Source organism: Anomaloglossus baeobatrachus, chromosome 2, assembly GCF_048569485.1.
Source record: "Anomaloglossus baeobatrachus isolate aAnoBae1 chromosome 2, aAnoBae1.hap1, whole genome shotgun sequence".
Classification (NCBI taxonomy): domain Eukaryota; kingdom Metazoa; phylum Chordata; class Amphibia; order Anura; family Aromobatidae; genus Anomaloglossus; species Anomaloglossus baeobatrachus.
This window is the reverse complement of record NC_134354.1, coordinates 530,730,884-530,756,355: the sequence shown is the minus strand read 5'-3', so window position 1 is coordinate 530,756,355 and position 25,472 is coordinate 530,730,884. Positions and strand designations below refer to the sequence as shown.

The following is a 25,472-nucleotide window of genomic DNA, read 5'->3' as shown; positions in this document are numbered from 1 at the left end:
TAATTGGGACACACACACCCCACTTGACTGGCATCAGTTGACCCCCATTTTCAAGATGAAAAAGATGCTTTGCATGAACACTCTCAAAAATACGCGTGCCTTTGTTAGGGCCAGGTGGACGGGCAGACCCAGGAGGTGGATCCACTGGGCCGAACTCCTTGATGATGGTAAGGGGTCCGGTAGCTGGAGCACTACAGGTAGCAGAACAGTCCGTGTACAAGAGGAGAATGCAGAAGTCCCTGGGACCACGGAGTCACTGATGGTAGTCCGGGTGACGGAGCTCAGGTTCGGAGGCCAAGATGTTGTCAGGCGGAGTCCAGAACCGATGGAGCGAGCAGACGGGTCACCGCAGGGATCAGAGATGGAACGGACTGTCAGGATGGCAGATGGGCAGCGTTCGGGGTTCGGGATTCGACGGGACCGGGTGGCGAAGCAGGATCGGCTCTAGAAGAGAGAGAGGTGAGTATCTCACAGAAACACAAGGAGACCTGACTCCTAGCTTGGGAAACACGAAGAACAGGCCCCGCCCACTTGGACATTAAACCCCTTTATACCCTGTACCTGCGTGTTCAATTTCCTGTCAGTGGACGCTGGCCCTTTAAGAGAGGGTCAATGACCGCGCGCGCGCCCTAATGCGCATGCGCGCGGCCCGGGTGCCAGAAGCCAGAGGAGGGAGCGGTGAGGAGGAAGCAGGAGAGCCGGGCTGGGGCTGGGTTGCCATCGGATGCCGGGATCGGGGACCGGGCTGCCTGGGGACCGCAGGCGATGGGGCAGGAAGGCTGTGGAGCAGGGGACCAGGAAGCCTGGCACGGGAGCGGCGGAGCGCGGCAGGGGAGCCGGTAAGCAAGGCAGGGGAGCCGGGGAGCATGGAAGAGGAGCCGGGGAGCGTGACAGGGGACCCGGGGAGCGTGACAGGGGACCTGGGGAGCGTGACAGCCTTTCACCTCCCCAGGATGAGCCAGGGGAAGAAAAGTCCTCTGAGAGCCATGACTTGTTCATCTTGGTTCTTTTTTCAAAAGCGAGGGGACTCCAACCACAGTCTCCCTCGTTTCCACTGATTGGGCCACACACACCCCACTTGACTGGCATCAGTTGACCACCATTTTCAAGATGAAAAAGATGCTTTGCATGAAGCACTCTCAAAAATACACGTGCCTTTCGCCTCCCCTGGCTAAGCCAGGGGAAGAAAAGTCCTCTGAGAGCCATGACTTGTTCATCTTGGTGAACGTTAGTCTGTCCACATTGTCAGTGGACAGATGCGTGTGCTTAGCTGTCAGCACACCCCCAGCAGCACTGAGGACACGTTCTGAGAAAACGCTGGCTGCGGGACACAAGATCCCCAAGGAGTACGTGGTGAGCTCAGGCAATTTATCCAGATTGGAAGCCTAAAATGAGCAGGGCTCAAGTTGCACAGTAATGGCATGGACGTTCCCTTGCATATAACCATATCTGTGTCTCCTCCTCTTTTTCCTTGTCCAGCTCCTTTGTTTTCGCATGAGTATATGTCCTTGTCACTTTCCCATGTGTTTGTGTTGTGTTGTGAGTTGTTTGTCACCTTTTGGACACCTTTGAGGGTGTTTTCTAGGTGTTTTTATGTGTTTGTGATTGCTTGCCATTGTTTCCTATGCGGTTCGAGTTCGGTTCGCCGAACCGAACTCGAACGGGACCCCCGTTCGACAAACCGAACTCGAGCCAAACCACGGCCGGTTCGCTCATCTCTAGTCATCACCAACAAAGACTTTTGTACAAAGTATTAAATACATTTTAGTAACTGACTTCAATACTTTTTCCTTGTGTTATTTCTCATTATCACACATCACTAAATTTATGGACATCTATGGTTTGTTTTCTTTGCCTGTGTGGATTGGGTTTCCGACATCTGGTGAGGAATTCATATCCATAGCACCTTTAGAAATATCTTTACTTAAAAAATTGGTGATGTATGAAATACTTATTTCACCCGCTGTATATACAATACAGGATAAATTATAGCGGTAGAGTACAAAGACTGTGATTGAAAGATGATATCCAAATGTCGAATGGAGAACTCAGATAAAAAGAGAGAGGGGAAAAATGAAGAAAAATGCATCATGTTGAAGAACTATATAGAGAAAATTAACTCCTTACTGATATCTGCTCTACATGTACTGTGCAAGTCGGGAGCGGATGTATGGAGCAGGCTCACGAAGTATGCCCACTTCATACCTGACAGATAATGGCTGTGACACAAAGCTAGGACCTGCCTCTTCTAGCCGAAGGCTAATAAATACCCCTGTTAATCTCTGACTCAACAGCGCACTGCTATAGGGGTGTCACTATGTGCCCACCAGCTGCTTCACCATGTGATCATGGGGCTCCAATGGATTGCTGTGACTTCACGGGGTTTGCTCCATTAAAACCAGTCTGTGTGTTTCAAAGAAGACCATGTTTTTTGCTAGAACCTAGCAATACTGTAGTAATACTGTATATAGCATAAGCGACCGTATGATCGCAGGTTCCTCTGGGGTCTAAAAAGTACAATAAAGGTAAAAAAAAATAGACAGAAGTGGTATCACCATGTCCATAAAAGTTCAATCTATTGAAATATACCTTAATTAACTAAAGCAGTAAACTGAGGAAAAAAAACACGTCAAAATGTTTTTTTTTGTTTGCTGCAACACACTAAAAAATGCTTTAAGAATCAATCAATATGTCATATCTATACTAAAATAGTAGCAGTAATAGTGTTGTCTCACCCCACAAAAAATAAACCCTCACAGAGTTCCATAGACCAAAAAATTAAAACGTTACGGATTTCGGAAAATATCGACATAATACATTATTTACAAATTTTAAAGTTTTTTCCACCAATAAAATAATAATAAAACTGGACAATTTTGGAATTGACATAATTGTAGAGGAGAATCATATTTCCAAATCATGTTTAACCTGCAATTTTTGCAAAAAGAAATTTCACAATATTTACATTTTTTTCATATTTTCCAGTCTACTATGTAGTAAAATAAATGGCGTCACTCAAAAATACAACTTATCCTGCAAAATAACAAGCCCTCATACTATGTCTTATGTGTACAGAAAAATAAAAAAGTTATGGCCCTTAGAATAAGGGGAGGAATAAATGCAAAAAAGGAAATTGGCCATTTCGAGAAGGGGTTAAAAATGGAATTTTGTATTCTATAGGTGTCAAAAAGTTGGAAGACTAAACAGTGTACCCATTAGACAGATATTCGTTTAACTTCAGCATTTACGATGGAGGCAGCTTGATTAAAGGAATACCTGGCATAGGAATGCTGAAGGCTAGATTTATACACTGTTTTATGCCAAGCACCAGCCCTGGGGCACAGTATATGACACAGGGATTCTCTCTTTTGTGTTTTTTGGATCAGCATGACACATATTTACCTCTCAGGCTCTAGGTATTATAGTTAATCTTTAGATGAAGTTGACATGATTTGACAGCAGACTGAATGAAATGACAAGTATAAATCCAGTATAACCTCCAGACAATTACCTTGGGTTTTAAAAGGACAGTGACTCTGTAAATACCATTGTTTCTAAAGAGATCTGTGGTGTTAAGTAAAGCATTTTAAACCTGATATTTAAAAGTATAGTAAAACTTTAGGTAAGAGAGAGTAGGCAAGAAAAGTTAAGGGGTAACTAAATGAAGAAACATTTTATAAAGTTTTAGCCTGTTTTGTAGTGTTGATTGGTAAAAGGCCTGGATTCTGAGACCTTCATGAACAGCTTAATATACAGTGTGTCCACCCATATCCTGTCCCCCGCCATTAACGTGAGAACGGCGGCAGCTATAGGCAAAGAAGTGGTGTCTAGGTATAGTAAAGTAGCCATGCGCTATGAAATCACCTATAGTCACCTGGTGGAAACGACGGAGTTAGCATTTTTATCTCAAAAACTGAACAAGATAGAGAAAAAAAGTGAATTAAAAAATTGTAGAGCATCATCAATTCAATACGAATCGACACCTTGCATACAGAAATGCTATGATATGAAACCCATGACCCCCCAAAACTTTGAATGCTGGTCACGCATATGGCGCTCATTTAACTTTGATGCTCAAAGTGGCCACCGTCAGCTGCAATGTACATCTGGACTCTGGACAGCATACTGTATCTTGCTGCATGTTGTGTAATATGGTAGGTTTGCATGTTTGCACAAGCATCTGTGATACGTCGTCTTAGGTCCTGCAATGTTGGTGGAGGGGTCGCATACACCTGCTGTTTGATGTGACCTCACAGAAAGAAGTCCAATGGGGTCAGGTCAGGTGAGCGTGGAGGCCACTCCATGCAGCCACCATACCCAATGACTTATAGGAAGGTCTCCATGAGGTATCGCTTCACGTCCGCAGGTTTGTGAATTTTACACGTTCTAATCAAAGCATTTCTGTATGCAAGGTGTCAATTCGTATTGAATTGATGATGCCCTACAACTTTGTAATTCACTTTTTTTTCTCTATCTAGATCCGTTTTCGAGATAAAAATGCTAACTCCGATATTTTCCACCAGGTGGCGCTATAGGTTTCATTGCGTAGCGCATGGCTACTTTACTATACCTAGACATCACTTCTATTCCTATAGCTGCCGCCGTTTGCAGGTTAATGGCGGTGGACAGGATATGGGTGGACACACTGTTTGCTTGCTCTCAATAATGCTTGCTCTCAATAATGCTTGCTCTTAAGACAGTTTGCACATAGCTCAAATGCAAACACATCCATGTACACGCAACTGAAATTTTATGTTTGTACATTTCTCTTCTCAAACTCGAGGATAAACTGGGCCCTACTGCCTCTTTGGTTTGAAAGATCAGTGAACTAAGGAATGTAACAGGACTAATCAGAATTGATAACAAAAGTATAAAAGTTCAGTTGCCCTTCAAAGAGTTCCAAGAGTTTAGAAGCAAAGGAAAGTTAGGAACAGATTCGTATTGAAGGCATTTTCTTTAATTTTCCTAGTAATGAACCAAAATCTGTACAAATTGCAGTAGGTAATATTCTGACTCTTTGCTCCAGATCAGGACATTGGCCCAATTCATCAAGATCAGCAATATTCACTCTTGTCTTGATAAGAAGACATTGTGGAATCAGATGCTTCTGAATCATTAAGAGGCTTATCGGTCTGCCAAGTGGCATGCGCCTTTGTGCACCTTTCCTCTGATCTTACCCCATTCTTAGGCCGGCTTTGCACACTACGACATCACAGGTGCGATGTCGGTGGGGTCAAATCGAAAGTGACGCACATCCGGCGTCACTTGCGATGTCATAGTGTGTAAAACCTTTTTGATACGATGAACGAGCGCAAAAGCGTCTTTATCGTATCATCGGTGTAGTCTCCGACATTTCCATAATGCCAGTGCAGCAACAGGTACGATGTTGTTCCTCGTTCCTGCGGCAGCACATATCTCTGTGTGTAAAGCCGCAGGAGCGAGGAACATCACCTTACCTGCGTCCCGGCTGCTATGAGAAAGAAGGAGGTGGGCGGGATGTTTACATCCTGCTCATCTCCGCCCCTCCATTGCTATTGGCCGCCTGCCGTGTGACGTCGCTGTGACGCCGCACGACCCGCCCCCTTAGGAAGGAGGCGGTTTGCCGGCCAGAGCGACGTCGCAGGACAGGTGAGTGCATGTGAAGCTGCCATAGCTATAATGTTCGCTACGGCGGCTATCACAAGATATCACACGTACGACGGGGGCGGGGACTATCACACTCGACATCGCAGCATCGGCATGCGATGTCGTAATGTGCAAAGCCTGCCTTAGACTAGAGTAAGATTTCTGGTATAAGGAATGCCACAACTCTTCAGAAATAGGGAGAGCTGTGGAGTAGCACCCACAATGCACCCCTATCTTGCCACAGTTTAGCCCATTTTGGTGTAGCTGGGTGAAATTGGTGTGAAAATGGCAAAAGTCTCAACATTTTTGGACTGACATGAAAAATTAAAAACTTTGATGAAATGGAGTCCTGATGGTCTAAATATTTGTTTTTTGCATCTAATTGATACAATTCTCCTTTGAAATTGTTTTTCGTTATCTGGCTTTATGTCAGAATTCAGAGGTATAGACTAAAGGCCGCTTTACACGCTGTGACATCGCTCAAGCGATCTCGTTGGGGTCACGGAATTTGTGACGCACATCCGGCCACTTTAGCGATGTCGTTGCGTGTGACACCTATGAGCGATTTTGAATCGTCGCAAAACGTTCAAAATCGCTCATCGGTGACATACCCCCCTATTCTCGATTATCGCTGCTGCTGCAGCTAGCGATGTAGTTCCTCGTTCCTGCAGCAGCACACATCGCTATGTGTGACACTCCAGGAACGAGGAATCTCACTTTACCTGCGTGCGCCCGCAATGAGGAAGGAAGTAGGTGGGTGGGATGTTACGTCCCGCTCATCTCCGCCCCTCCGCTTCTTTTGGGCGGTAGTTCAGTGACGCTGCTGTGATATCGCTGTGAAGCTGAACGAACCGCCCCCTTAGAAAGGAGGCGGTTCGCCGGTCACAGCGACGTTGCTAGGCAGGTAAGTAGTGTGACGGGTCCGCGCGATGTTGTGAGCCACGGGCAGCGATTTTCCCATGTCGCACAACCGATGGGGGCGGGTACGCATGCTAGCGATATCGGTCACGATATCGCAGCGTGTAAAGCGGCCTTAAGGTTTCCACTTATTCTAAGTCTTGGACGTAAATTTATTTTGGAAGGGAGCCTATGGAACATAATCTATTTTAATTTATTCTGCATATAAACTGCATCAGATTATCAAAACCCCCAAAAAATAAATAGGAGATATGAAAGAAGGACTTTTACTTCTCCTGCCTGTTAGACATTTCTGGTATTGGCTCAAAAAAGCTGCATAAAAAACTACATGATTGTTTCCCATCTTAAGTATAGTTTCAGAAGTTATGGGATTAATATAGAGACCATTGCAATAAAGTAAAAGTTCTTAATAAAAATTATAGGATTAGAATTTCACAAACTGCTCGCATTCGTTTTATAGTATAATTTTACTGAAAAAATGAGCAGTTAAGTAGAAAATAAGGATGATAAAAAAATCTAAATATATTTAAATATCGCATATTTTTCGGATTATAAGACGCACTTTTCCTCCCAAAAATTTGGGAGGAAAATGAGGGGTGCATCTTAAAATCCGAATGTAGCTTATCGGGGGGTGGTGAAGAGGGGTCACAGGAGGCAGGGCAATACTGTGCGCTATGCTGCTCTCTGCAGTGCTGCTCTGTGTAGCTCTGTGCAGCAGGCAGCCCTACTCTATGCAGCTCCGTGAGGCGGTCGGCCCTGCTCTTTGTGGCTCTGTGTGCGGTGGGCGGCCCTGCTCTGTGTGGCGGGCAGCGAGGCATCTAAAGATGTTGGCAGTAAGGGCTTTCAAATAATGGTGCCCAGAGTCAGCACATGTGTCGATGGAGCTCTCGGCTCAAGCTCTCATCTGCGCACGCGTCGACTCCAACCACCATTTCTTTGATGCCTTCACTGCCTCCATCTTCAGAATGGCCAGTGCCTCACCACCTGCAGCAAGCACCAACACAGAGCAGTGGCGGCTGCTCCAGTACAGAGCTGTGCCTGCTACCCCAGGACAGAGCAAATTTTAAGAACTTTCTGAACTTGGTGGATCATTTTATACATTGCAAAAGATTGCTAAAGTTAGATAAGTATCAAATGACTTTAAATACTTTGGAGAGATTAATAAATTCAAGGTCCACAATCCTTATCCTTCACCCATTATACCAGATTTATTTAATCAATTTGCTGGATCTATCCTGATGACATATTTATTTACTCATGTTCATAGAAGAAATACTGGGACAAACCCCATTTGTTATAGATTTTTTTTTTTTATAAATTGCTTACTTTTATATATATATTACTGAAAATACAATTATTGACCTTCTCTAGATCCGTTGCATAATTTGGGTGCCATTTACAGTACTTAAGGCATTATTACTGCAAGTATCCTCTATGAAGTTCATTGTTATGGAGCAATCTCACAAATTTTTCAGTACATTGAATTTCCTTTATGTCACTCATTTAACAGTTGATCATCCTTGGAAGCTATTTGTGGATGTAGCTTGTTAATTTTACTGCTTGGTAATTGCCATTTCCACATTGTAAATGTCCTTACTATTGACTTAGATTAACAATAATGTTGTAATTGTAAAGCATCAACTGGACGTTGTTGTGTAAGCCATCTATTAAGTGGAGATTAGTGGTAAATGATGGAAGATTGATGAAGATACAGAAGCTAGCCATAAATTTACAGCTCTTTTCTCTGTATTAGATGTTGTGTTTGACATCTTAAGTGCTGGATTGCAATAACTTACAACTTCTAAACAAAAATAAAACAGTAAAAAGATACTACAGAATGTATCCTATAATACTCAACAGATACAGATTTGATTAATATTGATATAGAAATATAGAAGCTATAAAAATAAATAAATTACCGTATTTTTCACTTTATAAGACACACTTTTGTTCCCCCAAATTTTAGGGGAAAGTAGGGGGTGCGTCTTATAAGCCGAATAAAGGGGGGGAAGGGGTGTGTTTATATATATATATATATATATATATATATATATATATATATATATATATATATATATATATATATATATATATATATATATATATATATATATATATATATATATATATATATATATATATATATACACTGCAGGGTCTGCTCTGGAGCGCTGCTGGGGGCAGGTGAACGCTGTAAGCGGCAGCATTAGATCTCCTGCTCCCGCTCATATAATTTGCACAGCCGCTGTCCATCACCATGGTGCTGAAATCGCACCGCAGTGATGGGCTGGGGGAGCGGTGCAAATTATATGAGCCTGCGTCCCCCTGTGATCGCACATGATCCCCTCTGTTAGATATGGCCCCCATGCTGCTGCTCATCCTAAAATACAAAAGCTTTACTTACCCCCTCCAGCGTTTCTCCCTGGTGTTCCTGCTTCAACTGTGATCAGGCACGCAGCGATGATCTCACTCTGCTGTGCCGATCACATGATCGGCACCAAGAACCAGGAAGGGGAGGAAGAGAAACACGGAGGGAGACAGGAGGAAGATCAGCGCTGGAGGAGGTAAGGAAAGTGTTTTATTTTACTATGGGCAGCAGCATGGGGGTGATATCTAACACATGGGAATGTGTGCAATCCATAGGGGAACATAGGCAGCACAGGGAACGTGTGCAATCCATAGGGGGCCATAGGCAGCACAGGGGAACATATGCAATCCATAGGGGGCCATAGGCAGCACAGGGGAACATATGCAATCCATAGGGGGCTAAAGGCAGCACAGGGGAACATATGCAATCCATAGGGCCCCATAGGCAGCACAGGGGAATGTATGCAATCCATAGGGGGCCATAGGCAGCACAGGGAATGTGTGCAATCAATAGGGGGCCATAGGCAGCACAGGGGAATGTATGCAATCCATAGGGGACCATGGGCAGCACAGGGGAACGTATGCAATCCATAGGGGGCCATAGGCAGCACAGGGAATGTGTGCACTCCATAGGGGGTCATAGGCAGCACAGGGGAACGTATGCAATCCATAGGGTTAATAGGCAGCACAGGGGAATGTGTGCGCAATCCATAGGGGGCCATAGGCAGCACAGGGGAACATATGCAATCCATAGGGGGCCATAGGCAGCACAGGGAATGTGTGTGTGTCGCCCGGGGACCAGGGGTTACTCAGATCCGGGCCACAGAGTCACTTCTGCGGGTATCACGGTGGCGTGACCCGGTCTGTGATCCCAGGCTCCACAGTAAAAGGGGGTATTTGGGTGTTGGGATATTGTCCGTGACGCCACCCACGGTTGTGGTGATGTGTAGCACCACCGCTGCTCAATACGGGGATCCCGGGGATGGTGAAGCAGAGCAGCTAGGTGTTGTGTTGCCCCTCCGTGGGTAGGGGTTGGTGATCCCGGGGCCCGGTGATGGGGTAAGCAGGGAGCAGGGCGCAGTGCTGCAGTGCGGTGCCCGAGGGCACGGGTGTACTCACAAGAAAGTCACACGGAGTCACTGGTGAACTAAGAATTGCCGGTGTCCGCAGCCTTCGGTACGGGGGTGTTAGTGTCCCACACACGGTGCAGCAGCCCTTGTTGTTCCTTCCCTGCAGCAAAGTGCCTTTTTCTCCTCTCTCTTCCTCTTTCTCCTCAGCCGGGGACGGGGAATCACTCCCCTGTAGTGATCCGGGTACCCAGGTACCGAGGGGCCACCGCCCGGCTCCGGCTACCTGTTCTGGCCCCTTCCTCACTACGGCCTGCCCCGGCCCTTTTGGAGAACGCTTCACTCCCAGCCTGGGAGCTAACTCCAGACCTCTCTCCTGTCTCCTCTCCACACACTGTCTGCTCCAGCCCCTCCCCTCTCCTCTGCTTTTCTCTTACACTGGGGGCTGTGCTTTGTCTGGCTGCACCGGTGTGAGATCAGATTACCAAGGAGGATTAACTCTTTCTGTGACAACCTGGCTGTGCCAGGGCGTCACACACCCCCTTGGTAAAACACGGCCCGTCTAGGCACCGACATTTATTAAAACTGGAAAAAGGATAAAACATTTTAAACATTTTCACACATGCATTTTCAATCTTCCCACAACGGGATGCACATTACTTCAACGTTGCAACAACAAATAACACTTTTAATAATGTCAACGTGACGGGTCCTTTAGTCACCCACCCAAACAACCTAGCCTTGGTGCTGCTCCTAAAACCCAGGCAGCACCCCTTGACCCCAGTCCAGAAACGGTTCCAGATTGGTCAACGGGACCGGTACTTTGCTGCCGTTGCGGCTGGGCGGACTGCCGGAGCCGTCGTCATCTCCGTCGCGGCCGGGCGGACTGCCGGGGCCGGTGGCAGGGTGGTGACAAAGGTGAGGCCTGGGGACCCCAGGTCTGGGTCCTCCCCAACAGGCGCTGCGGGCTCCGCTACCGGTAACAGGGGTAACGGGTCGGTGCATCGCTGCGGCGGCCTCTCCAGGAACCAAACGTTGGCAGAGTCCTGGTGTCCCTGCCTTTACAGTCCTTGTCACATAAGCTGCGGTTCCTTCTTCCTGCTCCCCCTTGGTACTCGGGAGCAGTCCTTCCAGCAACTTTTTAAAGTTTCCCTTTCGCTTCCGGTCCTCCGGAGCTTCACTTCCGCCCGCGTTCTCAGGGGGCGGAGCCTCTTTTTCGCGCCCGCCGCTCGGAGAAGGCGCCAAGCTGTTTTTGGCGCCTAAAATGGCGGCTAAAATGGCGGACTTCTGGATTTTTCCTCAGCGGGACGCCGCTGATGGACGGGGCAAGGCGCACTTCCTCCAGGTGACTGGATGGGCTCGATTCTGTTCGTGACGCCAAATGTGTCGCCCGGGGACCAGGGGTTACTCAGATCCGGGCCACAGAGTCACTTCTGCGGGTATCACGGTGGCGTGACCCGGTCTGTGATCCCAGGCTCCACAGTAAAAGGGGGTATTTGGGTGTTGGGATATTGTCCGTGACGCCACCCACGGTTGTGGTGATGTGTAGCACCACCGCTGCTCAATACGGGGATCCCGGGGATGGTGAAGCGGAGCAGCTAGGTGTTGTGTTGCCCCTCCGTGGGTAGGGGTTGGTGATCCCGGGGCCCGGTGATGGGGTAAGCAGGGAGCAGGGCGCAGTGCTGCAGTGCGGTGCCCGAGGGCACGGGTGTACTCACAAGAAAGTCACACGGAGTCACTGGTGAACTAAGAATTGCCGGTGTCCGCAGCCTTCGGTACGGGGGTGTTAGTGTCCCACACACGGTGCAGCAGCCCTTGTTGTTCCTTCCCTGCAGCAAAGTGCCTTTTTCTCCTCTCTCTTCCTCTTTCTCCTCAGCCGGGGACGGAATCACTCCCCTGTAGTGATCCGGGTACCCAGGTACCGAGGGGCCACCGCCCGGCTCCGGCTACCTGTTCTGGCCCCTTCCTCACTACGGCCTGCCCCGGCCCTTTTGGAGAACGCTTCACTCCCAGCCTGGGAGCTAACTCCAGACCTCTCTCCTGTCTCCTCTCCACACACTGTCTGCTCCAGCCCCTCCCCTCTCCTCTGCTTTTCTCTTACACTGGGGGCTGTGCTTTGTCTGGCTGCACCGGTGTGAGATCAGATTACCAAGGAGGATTAACGCTTTCTGTGACAACCTGGCTGTGCCAGGGCGTCACATGTGCAATCCATAGGGGGTCATAGGCAGCACAGGGGAACGTATGCAATCCATAGGGGACCATAGGCAGCACAGGGGAATGTATGCAATTCATAGGGGACCATGGGCAGCACAGGGAAACGTATGCAATCCATAGGGGGTCATAGGAGCACAGGGAATGTGTGCAATCCATAGGGGGCCATATGCAGCACAGGGGAACGTATGCAATCCATAGGGGGCCATAGGCAGCACAGGGGAATGTGTGCAATCCATAGGGGGCCATAGGAAGCACAGGGGAATGTGTGCAATCCATAGGGGGCCATAGGCAGCACAGAGGAACGTATGCAATCCATAGGGGGCCATAGGCGGCAGAGGGGAACATATGCAATCCATAGGGGGCCATAGGCAGCACAGGGGAATATGTGCAATCCATAGGGGGCCATAGGCAGCACAGGGAATGTGTGCAATCCATAGGGGGCCATGGGCAGCACAGGGGAATGTATGCAATCCATAGGGGACCATGGGCAGCACAGGGGAACATATGCAATCCATAGGGGGCCATAGGCAGCACAGGAGAATGTGTGCAATCCATAGGGGGCCATAGGCAGCACAGAGGAACGTATGCAATTCATAGGGGGCCATAGGCAGCAGAGGGGAACATATGCAATCCATAGGGGGCCATAGGCAGCACAGGAGAATGTGTGCAATCCATAGGGGGCCATAGGCAGCACAGAGGAACGTATGCAATTCATAGGGGGCCATAGGCAGCAGAGGGGAACATATGCAATCCATAGGGGGCCATAGGCAGCACAGGGGAATATGTGCAATCCATAGGGGGCCATAGGCAGCACAGGGAATGTGTGCAATCCATAGGGGGCCATGGGCAGCACAGGGGAACGTATGCAATCCATAGGAGACCATGGGCAGCACAGGGGAACATATGCAATCCATAGGGGCCATAGGCAGCACAGGGAATGTGTGCAATCCATAGGGGGCCATAGGCAGCACAGGGGAACGTATGCAATCCATAGGGGACCATGGGCAGCACAGGGGAACGTATGCAATCCATAGGGGGCCATAGGCAGCACAGGGAATGTGTGCAATCCATAGGGGGTCATAGACAGCACAGGGGAACGTATGCAATCCATAGGGGGCCATAGGCAGCACAGGAGAATGTGTGCAATCCATAGGGGGCCATAGGCAGCACAGGGAATGTGTGCAATCCATAGGGGGTCATAGACAGCACAGGGGAACGTATGCAATCCATAGGGGGCCATAGGCAGCACAGGGAATGTGTGCAATCCATAGGGGGTCATAGACAGCACAGGGGAACGTATGCAATCCATAGGGGGCCATAGGCAGCACAGGAGAATGTGTGCAATCCATAGGGGGCCATAGGCAGCACAGGGGAACGTGTGCAATCCTTAGGGGGCCATAGGCAGCACATGGGGAACGTGTGCCAGCACAACGGGGCTATATTCAATATAGGGGGGCCATATCCAGATTAAGGGGGATAATTTTAGGATGGGGGCTATGAGGGACATATACCCTATATGATTTGTTAGACTGACACTGGCATTATAAGATGGACCCCATTTAACATAAAAAAAAAAATCTCGTTTCCTTCACCAAATTTGGGGGTGTGTCTTATAATCAGGTGCGTCTTATAAAGCAAAAAATACGGTATTTAACTATTGCAGTAATGGACAGCTGATGTCCAAGACAGCCAAATATTTCATAGAAAAGGCTGAAATGGCTTATTTCAATGCCTGACTTTCTTTATGATGAATGATAGAATGGAAAAAAAAAATTTTAGTGTTCATAAAACTGTAAATGTGAAAAAAAACAAAAAAAAAGTGTCATGAACAGTAAACAATAACTAGTTAGGCTTTCTAAAGCACATGAGAATATATCAATGTAAATTGCTTTTTTTTGTATTACATTGGTTGCGTTAAAGGGGTTTGCCATGGTTAACTGTTTAGTTTCTATGTTACTTCACACAAAACATAGTTTTTACATTTATGAATTATTAATACTTGTTATGGTGCCCACTGGTGATTACCTTGATCCATCCCATATGCCAAGGGACACACAAGCATGGTTCTCAGTTCCATGGTTTCGGACCATTTGTATAGGACAAATGGAGTAATTCTTACCATTGTGGAGAACAGCTAATAAGAACTGTTTTTCTCTGTTAGAGAAGATGCCAGTATTGCACTATTTCTTATTGCCTGGTCTACATAAGAACGACTCTGCTAACTGTATACAATTATCTAGGAGTTGAGATAACTCTATTGAGCATGTCCAGAGGTGTAGAGGTAGCAGATCATGACCTGGGACCCAAAGGCCTGTGTTATATAATGAAATGGCATTATTCTATGGTAAGCGGGGTCTTGTTGAAATTGTTGTATTTGCATCTCTGTTAGTACTTGATACATAAGGTGGATGTTCTGGTATTTCAATCAAAATCACAGTAGGAGTGACATAAGAAACATATACCTGTAATTTCTATATACAGAATCATTGGGCTAAAAGATTAATCTAATTGGAACATTTCTATTTTTTGCATGCGAAACCCATTAAACCTATTAATTTCTTTAGTATCCTTCTGTAGGTTGATGACATAAATGAGTCAAGTATAATGTGAAGTTACAGCTTATCCAAAATATATTGAGTACATAAAGGTGATATTTTATATTGTAATATTTATTAATATTCTGTATGCCCAGATATTTTAACTAATAATAGGCAAATGAGCTCACTGCTGCTCGATACTTGATCAAACATCGGGGTGCTCAGGTACTCGCAGTGCTCGGCCGAGGATCACGAGGGCTTGGATGCGTCGTTCATGAAACAACAAAGACAAAGCACAGGCTTGCTTCATAAATGATGCAGTCTCTGAAAGGCTCACACTGGGGGTTAAAACAAAGTTTTCAATTGTAATGTGTCGCGCCCTCCCCCCCTCCCCCCCAAAAAAAACGCCTTCCCCCAGAAATGCTCTGTTTATGGCTGGCTATATGTGGGTAGAGAGCCAAACTGCCCATCATTGACTTTCATTATACTCATTACTCGAGTCAAGCCCATACAAGTGTCTGATCAGCTCCACTCGAGTAAGTGTGCTCGCTCATCACTAATTATAACAAATATCTCTGAACACAAATCAAGAAAATGTAATGGTTAGGTTGCAAACAGTGGATTAAATTGAAGCTCATGGTCCTCAATGCAAAATCTGTAATAGAGCCCCCAAGTTTCATGACTGTTCAATATTACTGATTTTCTAGTGAGTCCTGCTTTAGATTTCCCAACCAACATTTCAAGCAGGTGAAGAAACAACCTAATACAATGCTTTAGCCTTGATGTGGGATAGTAGTCCCATCACACTATAAATGTACATAATCATTCCACCAAAGATATACACTGTGTTCCAAATTATTATGCAAAAATATTTTTTTCATATTTTCCTAAATTAACTTTATGAATTGCAGTCATTGTTATTTTCCAGTCATCTACTATTCGAGTACAATTGAAATGTTTTTGATCAAACTGCCAATGAAAACAGTATATTTTTAAAAATAATAAACACTAAAAATGCACTGAAAATGCATGTTCCAAATTATTATGCACAGCAGAGTTTTCAACCTTTTTATTTTGAAAAACAAAATGGTCAACTGCGACATTATAAGTAGAGATGAGCGAACCGGCCGTGGTTCGGCTCGAGTTCGGTTCACCGAACGGAGGTCTCGTTCGAGTTCGGTTCAGCGAACCAATTCGGCAAAACACTCGAACCGCATAGGAAACAATGGGAGGCAATCACAAACACATAAAAACACCTAGAAAACACCCTCAAAGGTGTCCAAAAGGTGACAAACAACTCACAACACAACACAAACACATGGGAAAGTGACAAGGACATATACTCATGCGAAAACAAAAGAGGTGGACAAGGAAAAAGAGGAGGAGACACAGATATAGGAATGGCATGCCATTCTAAAATCATGTAAATCACCGCAAGGTTACTCCAAGCGGAGTCTCCCTTTTTCCCAAAAATTGGGCCACACACACACCCACCCCTTCAGTGCCAGCACTTGTGCCCCAGTTGTACACTTCACAGCTAGATTTGCATCAAGCACATTCAAAAATATGCCATACTTAACCGTTCCCAGGATGACACCGGGTAGGTAACAAAGTCTTTCCTGATCCCAGCTCTGTTCATCTTGGATAATTTTTAAAAACAATGTAAGCAAGGGTTACTCCAAGTGGAGTCTCCCTTTTTTCCAAAAATTGGGCCCTACACACACCCACCATTCAGTGGCAGCACATGTGCCCCAGTTGTACACTTCACAGCTAGATTTGCAACAAGCACATTGAAAAATACGCCATACTTAACAGTCCCCAGGATGACACCGGGGTAGGTAACAAAGTCTTTCCTGATCCCAGCTCTGTGCATCTTGGATCATTTTTAAAAACAATGTAAGCAAGGGTTACTCCAAGCGGAGTCTCCCTTTTTTCCAAAAATTGTGCCCCACATACACCCACCCAATCATTGGCAGCACTTGTGCCCCAGTTGTACACTTTACAGCTAGATTTGCATCAAGAACATTAAAAATCCACAAGCATTTACTCTCCCCAGGATGACACAGGGGTAGTAAATTCCTTGTGGATCCATGACTTGTTTATTTTGATGAACGTTAGTCGGACCACATTGTCACTGGAGAGACACGTGCACTTATCTGTCAGCACACACCCAGCAGCACTGAAGACACGTTCAGAGACAACGCTGGCAGCTAAACACGACAAGATCTCAAAGGCGTAAGTGGAGAACTCTGGCCATTTTTCAAGATTTGAAGCCCAAAATGAGCAAGGCTCCATTTGCAAAGTCATGGCATCAATGTTCATTTCTAGATACTCCTGTATCATCCTCTCCAGCCATTGACTATGTGTCAGACTTGTTGTCTCTGGTGGCCTTGCAAAGAACGGTCTAAAGAAATTATGAAAAGATTCAATAAAATTGCTGTTACCAGCACCACATACGGTGCTGCTGGTACGGGTAGACTGTTGAAGATGACGAGACCGTCCCATGTTTGTCAAGTTACAACTGGGAGATTCACTCCCTGCACCAGGGTTGTTTGGTGGAAAAGCCGAGCTAAGATTGAGTAACAGCTTTTGCTGATACTCCTTCACACGTGCGTCCCTTTCTATGGCTGGAATTATGTCACAAAATTTGGACTTGTACCGGGGATCTAATAGTGTGGCAAGCCAGTACTCATCATCACTTCTAATTTTGACAATACGAGGGTCATGTTGGAGGTATTGCAGCAAGAAGGCGCTCATGTGTCTTGCGCAGCCATGCAAACCAAGTCCATGCTGTGTTTGTGGCATAGAGGTGCTAACCGTTCTTTCTTCCTCTGACATCTCCCCCCAACCTCTTTCAACTGAAATTTGACCAAGGTCTCCCTCATCCGCTGAGTCTTCCATGTTCATGGACAGTTCGTCCTCCATTTCTTCATGTTCTCCTGCACCTTCCTCAACATTTCGCCTGCTACCATGCGCCCTTGTTGATCCCTGTCCCCCATGGTCCCATGCCTGCCGCGTTGGTGATGATGAACGTCTGGACCTTGGTGATGTTGCTGTCTCTTGCGCATATGAATCCTCCTGTAGTTCCCCCCCCTTCCTGTTGTCCCATCCCCTGACTCCGAATAGTGTTTAGCGTGTGCTCCAGCATGTAAACGACTGGAATTGTCATGCTGATAATGTCATTGTCAGAGCTAAACATATTCGTCACCATGTCGAAACTGTGCAGAAGGGTGCATAGGTCCTTGATCTGAGACCACTCCACCAGGGTGATCTGCCCCACCTCTGCATCTCGTTGGCCCAGGCTATACGTCATGACGTATTGCACCAGGGCTCGACGGTGCTGCCACAGTCGCTGTAACATGTGGAGAGTCGAATTCCAGTGAGTCGGCACATCGCATTTCAGGCGATGAACCGGCAGGCCGAAAGACTTCTGGAGCGATGCAAGTCGCTCTGCAGCAGTGGCTGAACGGCGGAAGTGAGCAGACAGTTTTCGTGCCCTGTTCAGAAGGCCATCTAGGCCGGGATAGAGTGTTAAAAATTGCTGGACAACAAGGTTCAACACGTGAGCCATACAAGGCACGTGTGTCACCTTGCCCAGGCGAAGGGCCACACCCAGGTTTGCAGCATTGTCGCACACGGCCTTACCAGGCAGCGGGTTGAGTGGAGACAACCATTTACCAAACTCAGTCCCCAGAGCTGCCCACAACTCAGCCGCTGTGTGACTCTTATTTCCAAGACATTTCAAGCTAAAGACCGCCTGATGCCGTTGCGCTCTGCTGCCAGCATAGTAATGAGGGGTGCGTGATTCCTTCTGCGCAGTTAGAACGCTGGTGGCCTGACCAGGCAGGCTTGGGGCGGAGGTGGAGGACCCAGACGAGGTGGAGGAGGCAGAAGCAATGGCAGAACTTGGACAGACAGAGGATTGACACACAAGTCGTGGGGACGGCAAGACTTGTGCAGCAGACCCTTCACCATCTATTACCATAGTTACCCAGTGCCCAGTCAGCGACATGTAACGTCCCTGTCCATGCTTACTGGTCCAAGTATTGGTGGTGAAATGCACCCGTTCACACACAGAGTTTCTCAAGGAAGCGGTGATGTTGTGTGCGACATGCTGGTGTAGCGTGGGCACACCTTTTCTTAGAGAAGTAGTGGTGACTGGGCATCTGGTACTGGGGCACAGCGACAGACATAAGGTCTCTAAAATCCTATGTGTCCACCAGGCGGAAAGGCAGCATTTCGGTAGCCAAGAGCTACAGAGGGATAAAGTCAACCTCTTAGCTTTGTCATGGGTCACAGGAAATGGCCTTTTATTTTTCCACATCTGGGGGACAGAGATCTGGCTGCTGTGCGTAGACGATGTTGAGTAGGGTGTCCCTGGAAAAATGCAGGTTTGTGAGGAAAGTGCAGGCGAAGACATAATGTTGCCTTCATCCAATGTTGGTGCTATCGATGTCTGAGAGAGCTGTACACACGCACTTGTTTCCTTTCCAAACCAACTGACGACCTACCAAGCAAACTGCCTGTTGCGGTTACAGTGGTGGAAGTTGTGCGTGGAAAACCAGGTGTGACAGCTGTCCCCACAGTCCTAGAAGATGAAGAGCGCGCAGATGCACTGGAAGGGGCAGTCGGTGAATGGTTCGCTCCACTAGGCCGTATTGCAGCACAGTGAGCTTCCCACTGGGGCATATGATATTTATTCATGTGACAATTCATGAAAGAAGTTGTCAAACTGCTGAGGTTTTGCCCTCTACTAACAGAATCACGACAAATTTTACAGATCACATAATTTGGGCGATCTTTTGCTATGTCAAAAAAGGACCAGGCTAGGCAAGGCTTAGAGGGCATGCGACCTGCTGATCCACCCCGACTAGTGCTCAGAGGCAGGGTGGTGGCTGAGGATGCAGTTGTAAACGTACTACCAGTGCTCCGACTCTGTCCAGGAAGGTGCAAGGTAACTTCTTCGTCAGTTGCATCCTCCTCCACCGCATCTGTTGGTGTTGACCTCCTCGAGTGCCTGACTGTGGGATGACAGTAGGTGGGATCTAGAACTTCCTCATCAATTGTTATGTTTGCACTCCGCTCACCCTCAGATCGAGCCTCTTCTTGCCCTGACCGAATATTTATGTTGTCATCCCAATCTGGTATCTGCGTCTCATCGTCATCAGTATGTTCCTCATTGTCTATAACAACAGGTGTTACAGTTTGTAAATAAGGGTCAACATTATGCTCAGAAACGTGGTCCTCACTGCCTGAATCAGAATCACAAAGTTTCTGGGCATCACTGCAGACCATTTCCTGGTCTGTACTTACTGTAGCTTGGGAGCACACCTCTGATTCCAAGGCTATAGTGTGACTGAACAGCTCTGCAGACTCAGCCATCTCAGTTCCACCATACTGTGCAGGGCGGATGGAGACTTCAGAGCTGGGAGAAAGCAAGTGTGATTGGGATGACAACTCAGAGGACTGGTGTTTTTTGGATGCGGTAGTTGAGGTGGCGGAGAGGGCACTTGTTGGACCACTTGAGATCCATTCAAGCATTTTCTTATTTTGGCCATCATCTACCTTTGTTCCAGTTGTTCGTGTCCGTAAAAAAGGGAGCACATCGGAATGTCCACGGTAAGTAGTAGACATCTTACTTTTGCTGGAAGATGGTCTATCTTCAGCAGATGTTAATGGAGCTTTGTTACCTTCCCTATGGACAAACCCTTTTTTTCCTTTTCCAACACGCCTCTTCCCCTTTCCACCAGCATCTGTCATGTTGCCACTCATTTTGATTGCAACAAGATTGGGCACTTAAAATGTGGTAGTAAAAATTGAGAGGTCATGTAGATTGCAGCGGTGGTCTATCTTTATTAACAGCAGAATAAACAACAATAACTATCCCTAACAATGCAACTACGGCCCTTAAACTGGCAGCATAGTTTGCTAGTGTAATGGCTTAGTAACAATGAGTTTGAGTGTGCAATGCAGAGGTGCTGCAAATAGATTTGCACTAGTGGGACACTAATGGAAGTCCAACAGCCACTTTTAGACTGCCACTAAGTTTACTCTGTGTTTGCTAGTATAATGGCTTAGTAACAATGAGTTTCAGTGTGCAATGCAGAGGTGCTGCAAATAGATTTGCACTAGTGGGACACTAATGGAAGTCCAACAGCCACTTTTAGGATGCCACTAAGTTTACTCTGTGTTTGCTAGTATAATGGCTTAGTAACAATGAGTTTCAGTGTGCAATGCAGAGGTGCTGCAAATAGATTTGCACCAGTGGGACACTAATGGAAGTCCAACAGCCACTTTTAGGATGCCACTAAGTTTACTCAGTGTTTGCTAGTATAATGGCTTAGTAACAATGAGCTTGAGTGTGCAAAGGGCAGGAGGGTACAGTGGCAGGGTTGTGGGTCAGTGTACAGGAAAGGAAGCCTCACTTTCTATCCCTCCTAATGGGGAAATGCAGCGAGGAAATCCCTGAGCTTTGCTACACAGACGCTGGTATCTTCTGTAGCTGTTAAAATCTGTTTCCACGGACCTGACTGTCCACGGTCCACGGACCTGACCCTGCTGGAATTAGCCCTTACAAGGGCTAATAGAACCTTCTATCCCTATTCTGTATAGCGCTGTCCACTTAGCTGTGTGTGTGTCTGGGATTGGCTGACATGCTGGTCCGCCCCACTACACGCGCGCGCTTAGGGAAGGAAGACAAGGAAAAAAAAAGAAGGCGATCGCCATTATCCCAGCAGCAGTGATCTGAATGCGCTGTTCCTGCGCACTATACGCTGAAATTTCATAATAGTGTGAGTCACAGAGTGACTTACACTATTACAGCGGAAAGCCATCTAGTAATTAGCTTGGCTTTTTGCTGCTAGAACCGTTCTCGAACGTAACTAGAACTATCGAGCTTTAGCAAAAAGCTCAAGTTCTAGTTCGATCTAGAACAGCCCCCAAAATCACTCGAACCGCGAACTGGAGAACCACGAACCGCGCTCAACTCTAATTATAAGCATTATCAGCTTATTATTAAATGAAATCAAACAGTTTGCAAGTCAAAACTTAATTCTAGGTGATGTTACATTTGCACATAGGACCCCTTGTTTGAAAGAAGCTTCTGAACGCTCTCGTCCATTGAATTTGTCAGTTTTTGGATGGTTTGTGCTTCAATTGTTTTGCATGTGGACAGAATACCCTCCCAGAGCTGTTGCTTAGATGTGAACTGCTTCCCGCCATCATAGACACTCTCTTTTGATGATGCTCCAGAGCTTCTCAATGTGGTTGAGGTCAGGGGAAGATGGTGGCCACACCATAAGTTTGTCCTCTTTTATGCCCATAGCAGCCAGAGATGCAGATGTGTTATTTGCAGCATGAGACGGTGCATTATCATGCATGAAAATAATCTTGCTGCGGAATGCACGGTTCTTTCTCCTGAACCATGGCAGGAAGTGCTGTTTTAGAAACTCCACATAGATTATGGAGTTCATCTTTACCCCTTCAGGGATCCTAAAGGGGCCGGCAATCTCTCTCCCCATGATTCCAGCCCAAAAAATTACTCCACCTCCTCCTTGTTGGCGCCTTATCCGTGTTTTCATGGGGTGTTCATCAACCAGCCATCCTCCACTCCATCCATCTGGACCATCGAGCGTTGCACGGCACTCATTGGTGAACAAAACAGTTTGGAAGGCAGTCTTCATGTATCGTTTGGCCCACTGGAGCCGTTTCTGCTTGTGTGCAGTGGATAGAGGTGGTTGACAGGATGGCTTCCGCACAGCTGCAAACCTCTGAAGGACCCTGCATCTTGTTGTTCGGGGGACGTTGGAGGCATCAGCAGCTTCACTTGTCTGCTGCTATGACAAGGCATTTTAGCAGCTGCTCTTTTAACCTGACACAATTGCCTGTTTGGAAAGAGTCCTCAATTTCTCCTTATCAGCACGCACACGTGTGTGCCGTGAATCAGCTACATACTTCTTGATTGTGCGATGATCACAATGAAGTGTCTTTGCAATGTTGATTGTAGTCATGCCTTGACCTAAATACTCCACAATTTGTTGCTTCTCAGCAGCCGACACATCCTTTTTCTTTCCCATTTTGGCAAAAAATGTAGGCTGCTTAATAATGTGGAACAGCCTTCTTAAGTAGTCTTGCCTTTATTTGGACACACCTTCCAAACTAATTTGCACAGGCATATGCAATTGCTTTCAGTGATATAAAGAGCCCTGACACACATCACCATCAATGAGTTTGAATGACACACAAAAAATTTCTAACCTTATCACTCATAAACTCTTTTTGCATAATAATTTGGAACACAGTGTAGGTCCCACCACACTGCATGCTTTGATGATGATTTAATTATTTTGTTAAATTCTGCTTTCCCATGGCTGTAAGACAGTTATAAAATACAATTCTTTCTGTTGCCAATAGGGAGTGCTCATATAGCTTTATTTTATGCAGTTCAATGGGATTTGTATACAGGTATATATGCATTTCTTAGAGAGAATTTACCATTTTAGTCAAAATTATACTGCATGTACCTTTTCAAGCTGCTTCCAGACATGTGCATTGTTTAAGCACAGTTGTCTGCACTCAAAACTTGCCACATATGCTTATGACTGAATAGTTCAAAAAGTGCGCGCTCCTTGCTTTGCAGTCAATGGCACATAACTCATCTGTGCTGTATCTTTACAAAGGCAGCTGCAGAGATCAGTGAGTAGAGGAGGGTGAGTTCTTTATTATCCTGCATGATACATCCTGCTTATGATTGGTCAACCTCATGCAGGGGAAGAAGTACACACTCCAGAAACAAATCTCTGATAAAACCCAGTTGAACTGTAATAGAAATACTAACCTAAACTTTACAAACTATTGTCTCCGCAATGAAAATGAGAAAGTAAAAACAAAAAAAGACATTTTACTCAGCTCTGCAGCCCCTATTCCAAAATGTGGCCAGTTTAAACTCAAACTTCATTAAACGGGCGGTCTAAAGGCAAATGGAAATTTCATATTAAATCCCTATCTATTTGATGCTATCATCTAAGCTATTTTCTAATATACTTGTATTAAAAACTCCCTACTTTTACTTAACTACATATTCCTTAACTACTATTTTTTTTCTTGTTCCTGTCTGATGATGATTAGTTTGAAAATCTCAGTGCTTTGTGGGATACCCAAATAAAGCGTCATCCGGGGCAGATTCTGTTTACAGTCACCGCAGCCTCTGACCCCTCCCTGAAATGAAACATCATTGTTTCAGAGGCTGATCTATCACTCTGACTCTCACTGCTCTGTCCCAGCTGTCCCTGCACTGTTCCTCTCTGCACTGTGCACTGTGTGATCTACTTGTTCTTATCCCTGTTTACTCCTGGTCTCATCAGTTATATTACATTCAGTTCTTACTATTCCCAATGTTCACCATATTTGTCACCCATTCCTGAATATGCTCAAATGACACTGCCTCAGTGATTAGGCTCTTATCTGTAAGACTTATTACTATTGGTCGGCTATGCTTTATTGCATTGGATAATTAGTAGGAATAAACGAATATCACAAATATTCGGCTTCGCGACTATTCGACGAATAGGTCGCCGGTATGCGAATATTCAATGCGCAATGTAAGTCTATGGGAAGCCCGATTAGTTGATATTCGGCAACTATTCGGGTTTTCCATAGACTTACATTGTGCATCGAATATTCGCAAATAGTGGCGACCTATTCATCGAATATGGGCATAGCTGAATATTTGAGGTATTTGATTATCCCTAGTAATTAGTCCTATTTGTAGTTCATAGGCCATTACTTACACTGATACTTCATCTTACCTCATTGTATAGAGCAGAGTGCCATCATCTTCGAGTCGCAGTAGTTTGTTGGGGGTCGTTATATTGTGAGCAATTGATTTTTTACCATTGTGAAAAAAAGTATCAGGTGTCCAAATTTTACTGGCCAGTAAATTGTTAAGAGGGAGGCGCTGCATAGGTCCTTGAAAGCTAAGTCTTTCATCCTTCCAGCTCTGGCGGAAAAATACATCAATGGTATACTCCTGAAAAACAAAGTCAAGGAATGTCACTTTTTAAAAAGTAATCCATGATAAAGCGCCATACAAGCGTTTTTTTTTTCTTATTTCAATACTTGAGTCGTGCCACTAACATAAGTTCCCTGAGCCTAATATGATACTTACCAGTCGCCATCTTCAGTTCTTTCCAGCATTGCTGTGGCCCTAATCTGATTTCTGACTGACTAGAAGTGAGAGGTAACAGTCACAAGCTCTCAATGAAAGTCTATGACAGCCCCTGGCATTCATAGACTTAAATTGAGTAGTGACTATTGAATTGACCAGCAAGCACTGGAGTATTCTAGCAGGTCACAAACTGCTGCAGCTTCAATAAAATATGATTGTATAGCAAGCCCTAGCACTCCAAGTATAGACACAATTGAGGTAAATTTAGAAATTTTTATTTAGATTGGATATTCTGCAAAACATGCACCAAAAGGGGGAGCAAAAATCCCACATTTCGGCTACTGGATCCTTTTTCAAGGTCCTATGTATCAGTGGTGGCAGTGGTAAATGCCGCGTTTACCACTGCCATCAATGCTACATAGGACTCTTCCTTAAACCCAAGCTTCTACTTTCAGGCACACCGCTCACTTACCATCCCCCTGCCTTCTTATCTTGGCTGATTTTGAAGAGCTGCAAAAGTGGGGCACCCCTTACCATATTCTTGATGGTAGTCCAATTGTGACCCATGCTGCTCTCATT

The 25,472-nt window shown here is 46.0% G+C and overlaps 1 protein-coding gene across 1 annotated transcript in view; it reads right to left on the bottom strand.

The window, feature by feature from the left end:
• The window catches only part of GABRA5 (gamma-aminobutyric acid type A receptor subunit alpha5), a 435,463-nt gene that overhangs the window by 302,176 nt on the left and 107,815 nt on the right, over nt 1-25,472 (bottom strand). The window contains exon 5 of the mRNA XM_075336610.1: nt 24,535-24,755. Coding sequence (XP_075192725.1) covers nt 24,535-24,755 — 221 coding nt within the window. The remainder of the gene's footprint in view (nt 1-24,534; nt 24,756-25,472) is intronic.